The sequence below is a fragment of the Salvelinus fontinalis genome, unplaced genomic scaffold (genome assembly GCF_029448725.1).
Source record: "Salvelinus fontinalis isolate EN_2023a unplaced genomic scaffold, ASM2944872v1 scaffold_2196, whole genome shotgun sequence".
NCBI classification, from domain to species: domain Eukaryota; kingdom Metazoa; phylum Chordata; class Actinopteri; order Salmoniformes; family Salmonidae; genus Salvelinus; species Salvelinus fontinalis.
The window spans coordinates 1-7,452 of record NW_026602405.1 but is presented as its reverse complement, the minus strand read 5'-3'; the positions used below and the strand labels follow the sequence as shown (position 1 = coordinate 7,452).

Here is a 7,452-nt window from a genome sequence, read left to right as displayed (position 1 = left end):
TAAACCAGAGCAATCAATTTGTAATCAACATTTAATGAAGTAATTGGTCTCCATTTGTCAATGAGAGAAGGGTCTTTATCGGGCTTCGGAATCAATGAAATAAGGCTCTGTTTCATAGTGGAGACCATTTCCCCATTTTTAATGCAATCTTGAAACATATTGAAAATCGGGTCTTCTAGTAACTCCCAAAACTGTCTATAGAATTAAACTGACAGGCCATCAGGGCCAGGTGAATTCCCTTTTTTCATTGAATTCAGAGCCTCTCTAATTTATTCAATTGACACAAAACTGCAAACTGAGTGGAAATCATTCTCAATTACAGGGACATAACTCTGAATGTGGCAAATGTAGCTTTCACAACCATCTTCCTGAAATTGAGAGCTGTAAAGGTTTTCATAAAAGGAATTGACAAATGATGATATTGTAATGGGATCTTTGCATGAAACATAGTTCATTTTGAGTGCAGTTTTAGATTTTCTTTTGTAGTTTCTCTTTTCAAGTGCAAAAAAGTAACTAGTGTTTCTTTCCCCCTCTTCAATCCATTTTGCTCTTGACCTTACAAAGGCGCCCTTTGCCAGATCCGTGTAAATCTGTTCTAATTCTAGTTGTAAAGACTTGAACACAGACTCCTCTTCTTCAGAAAACTGTCAAGCTTGCTCATCTCCTTTTCTCTAAGGTTCTTTAATTGCATCAGCTCTTTGACACGTTTAATGGCTACCACTCTGACCTTATATTTGAAAAATTCCCATCTACTTCCATGAGTAGTATCTTTAAGAAGTGTGTTGTTTAATTTCCAATATCCTCGAGTACCTTTTGATTTTTTAGGAGCTTGTAAATTCAGGGAAATCAAGTGATGATCAGAAAAGGGAGCCAACTGATGATCTACATCTATAACAAATTGTAACAAAAAAGGGGAAATTAGGAATAAATCTATTCTAGATTTACGTGACATAGTTTTGTTGGTCCAGGTATATAACCCTTAGCTTCCGGATTGAAATAACACCGGGCATCCTCAACACAGAGATCCTTGCATAAGGATGTTACTATTTTTGAGGATTTTGACTCGTTCTAGGAGGAAAACGATCAGCAGATGCATCAGGTGATTCATTAAAATCCCCTGAAATAATTAGAAAAGCCAGTGAGTATTTGTTGCTTAAATCCTGTACTTTCCTGGTAAATTGGGTAAAAGGGGTTTAATTAGGAGCATGTGAGCTATGTCCTTGTACATTACAGATGATGAAAATAGCATTGTCAAGTTTAACAGTTACTATGACCCATCTGCCGTCTTGTGAAGATGTGGATTCTAGAATGTCACCTTTAAACTTGTGAATAAGTGTCAAAACACCAGCAGAATGATTTGATCCATGACTGAAATAGGCCATATCTCCCCATTGTGCTATCCAAAATTTCAAATCACTTTCACCCGAATGAGTTTCCTGAAGAAGGACAAAACGGCATTACTGTCAGGCCCTGACCGTAGAGATCTTTTTATGTCTCTATTTTGGTTTGGTCAGGGTGTGATTTTGGTGGCCATTCTATGTTCCTTTTTCTATGATTTGTATTTCTGTGTGTTTGTCCGGGTGTGGTTCTCAATCAGAGGCAGCTGTCTATCATTGTCTCTGATTGAGAACCATACTTAGGTAGCTTTTTCCCACATGGTTTTTGTGGGTAGTTATTTTCTGTTTAGCTGTTTTGTTTGCCTGACAGAACTGTTCGCTTTCGTTCTCCTGTTTGTTGTTTTTGATCGATTGTTTTTTTTTGATTAAATCATGAACACTTTAAACGCTGCACCTTGGTCCACTCCTCCTTCAGCCCACGAGAAGCGGGACAGTTACAGTTACTGCGTTTACAGTATAAAAATAAAGCTTTCCTTTTTGTAGGATTTCTCAAACCCCTAGTATTCAGACTAACGATATTGAGTGAATTGAAAACGAACTCCTGCATTAAAAAAGAAAGAACTACAAAATACACAAGACTCTTTTTTTAACTGCATGCTTTGTTACGTCATAATAGAGACATTATCAAGCCGCGCCCCTTAGTTACTGTTGCGAGGTCCGACACGTTTTTTTTCTTCCAGCAAAGCGCATTTCCGCATTGAAATGGATGGAAGACCTACGGGTCAAAATGATCTCAAACTGTGTTGACACAGATGATAAAATTAAACCCACTGTCAAGGAATGATGGGCTCTTGATTGACAAGCTGACGCACCAACTATTGTATCATAGGCCTGTATCATACTATTGTATCATAATATCATAATTCTTTAGCCAGCAGCTGAAGTTCTGATTACAAAAATAACAAAGGCAGAGCTTAGGGCCTAAAACACTTTATTATTTAGTCATTTACTCATATTCAAAACCATAATAGGATCATAACTAGCCTAATTTCAAAAACATCAGGGAATAGGCCTACAGAATAGAAAGTAGCCTATCTAAGATCTTTTGTTTTAGCTCTTCAACAGTTGATCTTAGACAGTAGCCTAAGCCCACATCCCTAATTGAATTTAGTTTGGCTAGTAAGTTTTAATTTGGAAACACTCAATTCATAAAAATAAATAAATACTTTTTTGAGAAATTGTCATCTCCTATACACACCCCTCCCATGCAAATTAATAACAGGTAGGCCTAAATACACTGCTCAAAAAAAAAAGGGAACTGTTACGAATCCCGCCGAGGATGGTGCCTCTTCCCGTTCGGGCGCCGCTCGGCGGTCGTCGTCTCCGTTCTACTAGCTGCCACCGATCCCCTTTTCTGTTTTCTTTTGAGTTTGTCTAATTGGTATCACCTGTTTTGTGTTTAGGTTAGGGGTTATTTAAACCCAGTTGGCCCGCCGACTTTTGTGCGGGCTTGTTTTTCTGTTTGTGTTGGTGGTGTTTTGTATAGTGGATTTCAGTCCTACTTTTGTTGGACAGTATTTTGACGCGCCTGTTGTTTGTGTGGCGTCGCCGTTTATGAGATTATTTCTGGGTGAAATAATAAAATCCACTTGATTGAGATTACCCTGCTCTCTGCACCTGACTCCTTCATTTCCACCATCGGAATTGTGACAGGAACATTAAAATAACACATCCTAGATCTGAATGAATGAAATATTATTATTAAATACTTTTTTCTTTACATAGTTGAATGTGCTGACAACAAAATCACACAAAAATGATCAATGGAAATCAAATTTATCAACCCATGGAGGTCTGGATTTGGAGTCACACTCAAAATTAAAGTGGAAAACCACACTACAGGCTGATCCAACTTTGATGTGATGTCCTTAAAACAAGTCAAAATGAGGCTCAGTAGTGTGTGTGGCCTCCACGTGCCTGTATGACCTCCCTACAACGCCTGGGCATGCTCCTGATGAGGTGGCCGATGGTCTCCTGAGGGATCTCCTCCCAGACCTGGACTAAAGCATCTGCCAACTCCTGGACAGTCTGTGGTGCAACGTGGCGTTGGTGGATGGAGCGAGACATGATGTCCCAGATGTGCTCAATTGGATTTAGGTCTGGGGAACGGGCGGTCCATAGCATCAATGCCTTCCTCTTGCAGGAACTGCTGACACACTCCAGCCACATGAGGTCTAGCATTGTCTTGCATTAGGAGGAACCCAGGGCCAACCGCACCAGCATATGGTCTCACAAGGGGTCTGAGGATCTCATCTCGGTACCTAATGGCAGTCAGGCTACCTCTGGCGAGCACATGGAGGGCTGTGCGGCCCCCCAAAGAAATGCCACCCCACACCATGACTGACCCACCGCCAAACCTGTCATGCTGGAGGATGTTGCAGGCAGCGGAACGTTCTCCACGACGTCTCCAGACTCTGTCACGTCTGTCACATGTGCTCAGTGTGAACCTGCTTTCATCTGTGAAGAGCACAGGGCGCCAGTGGCGAATTTGCCAATCTTGGTGTTCTCTGGCAAATGCCAAACTTCCTGTGTGGTGTTGGGCTGTAAGCACAACCCCCACCTGTGGACGTCGGGCCCTCATACCACCCTCATGGAGTCTGTTTCTGACCATTTGAGCAGACACATGCACATTTGTGGCCTGCTGGAGGTCATTTTGCAAGGCTCTGGCAGTGCTCCTCCTGCTCCTCCTTGCACAAAGGCGGAGGTAGCGGTCCTGCTGCTGGGTTGTTGCCCTCCTACGGCCTCCTCCACGTCTCCTGATGTACTGGCCTGTCTCCTGGTAGCGCCTCCATGCTCTGGACACTACGCTGACAGACACAGCAAACCTTCTTGCCACAGCTCGCATTGATGTGCCATCCTGGATGAGCTGCACTACCTGAGCCACTTGTGTGGGTTGTAGACTCCGTCTCATGCTACCACTAGAGTGAAAGCACCGCAAGCATTCAAAATTGACCAACACATCAGCCAGGAAGCATAGGAACTGAGAAGTGGTCTATGGTCACCACCTGCAGAACCACTCCTTTATTGGGGGTGTCTTGCTAATTGCCTATAATTTCCACCTGTTGTCTATTCCATTTGCACAATAGCATGTGAAATTTCTTGTGGACAGTTTGATTTCACAGAAGTGTGATTGACTTGGAGTTACATTGTGTTGTTTAAGTGTTCCCTTTATTTTTTTGAGCAGTGTATGTTTATTCTCAACTGCATACAAAATGATTTCCAACAACCAACTCAGGAACATAGGCCAACAAGTGCTCAACATAAAATCTTGAGTGGTATGAACACACATCAGATAGGAATCAAATGTATAGGCCTAACAATCTGTAAGGGACCAGACACCAGAGCATCTATATTTAAACGTGCCTTCTTTAATAGGCAATTAACTTCCGTTTTTATGTTAAACCCAATTTAAGTCAAACACTTATTATACTGTGTGACGAAGCAGACTCAGTGTGTCTCTGTCGTTACTAAAGCACATTGTTGAATTTCACTTATATTGTTGGGTCTCCTTATTTCCCTATAGGATATATATTTAGTAATTTGTTTCCCCAAAGTAGGCTTATACATTTAGTTTTAATTACATATTTTTGCCATTATCATGAGTATTTACCCTGCACACATCTAATGTGTTGGGGAAATGTTGTTCTTGTTCTTCTCGTACTCGAGTCAAACATTTAAATACATTAATTTACCCGTATGCAATCCTCCAAGATAAGTTTATGCAAGACAAGTTTACACCCACAACACTAACGAGAAAGAGGATTTGTTCTTATTTTCATAAATTAGTATAGGCCTACATTTCCCTTTGTTTCTAGGCTAACTCGTGCGTCTCGCTGAATGGACATCTATTCGTCCGCTCTTGTCCTTCTCGTGCTTCTTCGCAAGCATTCAAGTGAACCATCTACGGCTGTTAAAATGTCCAGATGTTTTGGTTTCTTGGGCAGCTCAGGTCCCTAAAGAGAGTCTGGGTTGCAAAGTGGGGACAAATCGACCTTCACGTGGGGGTTTCCCGTCGCCAAAATAGCCCTGGAGACCTAGATAATAGACTTCATCATTGTCCTATCATTTGGCTTTGGTAAATGATGGGATATGGTGGCTTCCATGGAGGTCTTGGCAGGTAAGCCCCATGGAGTTGTATCTTACCTAATGGCAACAGAGCAGAAATCTGCATACAAAGACATTTTTAAAGAGTTGGATGATATCTAATGAGACCTACCATATAAATTACATAAAACACGTGTTCAATTTAGCTTGGTTGATTTGAAAGAAGACTTCTTGATGGAATAAGGCATCTGGATTTATTTATTGTACTCTGCTTCACCCCGTGTCCTGAGAATAATTGCACCAAATGTACAATTGTATGCATTGCCTTCATCTCTTGAATAGTGCTTTGAAAGCTTTCAGAACTTTGCAGGTCTTCAAGAAGGGCTTGTTGGTCTTGGTTGTTTTCGGGCGCTTGGGAATGTTCTTGATCAGGAACCCAGGTATTCCTATTTTCAGCTTCTTTGAGGTTAGTTGAACAATCCTAGAAAGAAATCACAGGTCTTAGTGCCCAAAATGTCCCTAACAGGGTAGATCTTGACTAATGCCACGTTCACGTGCCATAATAGTTATCGAAAATGCCGAGTTCAAACTAGGAAGTTTCACTTGAACGACCCTCTAAATCGGAATTACAAGTGGGAAACTGAGAAAGGTTTTTGCCAAGTTGTGACGTTTCACCACTGACCTTTTCCCGTTTCAACCAAAAGATGACAGCAAATCCGTTTTTGACAACTACAACCTTGTCAATATGGATAATTAGGCGACATTTGCCATTTGATAAAGTAGCTAGTTTGGCCATATTGTCAATGTTAAGGATGCTAGCTAACGTAATTATGAGCAACGTCAGTTAGTTTATCAAGCTAGCTAAAACCATATTGGTTGGATAATTATTCCAACCAAAAAGCACATGAATGAAACAGTCCTATTTCCTAGAAAGTAGCACGTGAGAGTGGCATAAGCACTCAACTGACCACAAAAAGGGGTTGTGGTTGTAGCTTTTAGTGTCATAGAATGTAAATGACGTTTTAGGGTTAAGGATGGGATGAAATTCCTTTCTATAGGATCAATTCAGATGTACACTCATCAATAATCAAATTTTCTTTCATTTTTTTTAAAGGAGAACGATCTCCTGCTGTAGTAGGAAGTAGAGGCTAGGGAGACAGGTATGTGGATGAAGACAGAGAGGAAGAACACGGACAGACGCCGAGTAGTGACTCGAACCCCCCGAAACCGTGGCAGCATGCACGGTCCAGAGTCGAGTTTTAGTACTCGACATGCCTCAGACACTAATCTATTTCAATAGAATTCATTGACTGTTGGACTCACCTCTGGCGGAGTAGCGCTGTCTCATTCTTCTCCATGGCCAGATCATGCTCGGCAGCAGAGGCTTTCAGCTAAAGACAATAAATGAATTACAGTACTACTTGAAAGTATGTGATCCCCTTGTTCAATTACAGATTATTTTAGTATTTACCATCAAATTTTAATTTAATCAGAATCAGTATTTTTGATCTGACAACAGGTTTATATTTGACAATAATATATGTTGGTGTAGAAGAAATCATGCGTGTAGTAGAGTTTTTTGTTTTTTTGTTTTTAAAGGAATTAGTGCAGGTGCAAAAATAAGTGAACCCCAAGTTGCATTGGTTAAATCAGTAGGTATGTAGAATAAGGTGGTAAAAAAATTGGGTACCAAATGAACCAATAAAAGGAGAGATCGTTAGGACAGAGTTTGGGCGGGACTATGATAATAGAGATAAGAAACCTGCTCAGTTTGGTGTTACCCATCCAGGTGAATACAAAGCACACCATGCCAAGAGGAAAGGAGATTTCAGAGGACATCAGGACGAGGGTAATGAGAGCACATCAGTCTGGGAGAAGGCTATAAAATCATCTTAAAAAGATTTGAGCTCAGTCTACTGTGTGGCAAATAATTTACAAATGGAGAGCATTTAACATGACAGCAACTCGGCCTAGAAGTGGACGCCCTTCCAAAATTTCCCCAAGAGCCACA

The 7,452-nt window shown here is 41.1% G+C and overlaps 1 protein-coding gene across 1 annotated transcript; it reads right to left on the bottom strand.

Moving 5' to 3' along the window:
- Positions 1-5,683: 5,683 nt before the first annotated feature.
- LOC129850711 (transport and Golgi organization protein 1 homolog) lies at positions 5,684-6,832 on the bottom strand (the record flags this gene model as incomplete). Its single annotated transcript, XM_055916965.1, is given in 2 exon segments — positions 5,684-5,922; positions 6,765-6,832. Coding segments are annotated over 2 exon segments (222 nt in total), but the record flags the coding sequence as incomplete, so codon positions are not given.
- Between the last annotated feature and the right edge of the window lie 620 nt (positions 6,833-7,452).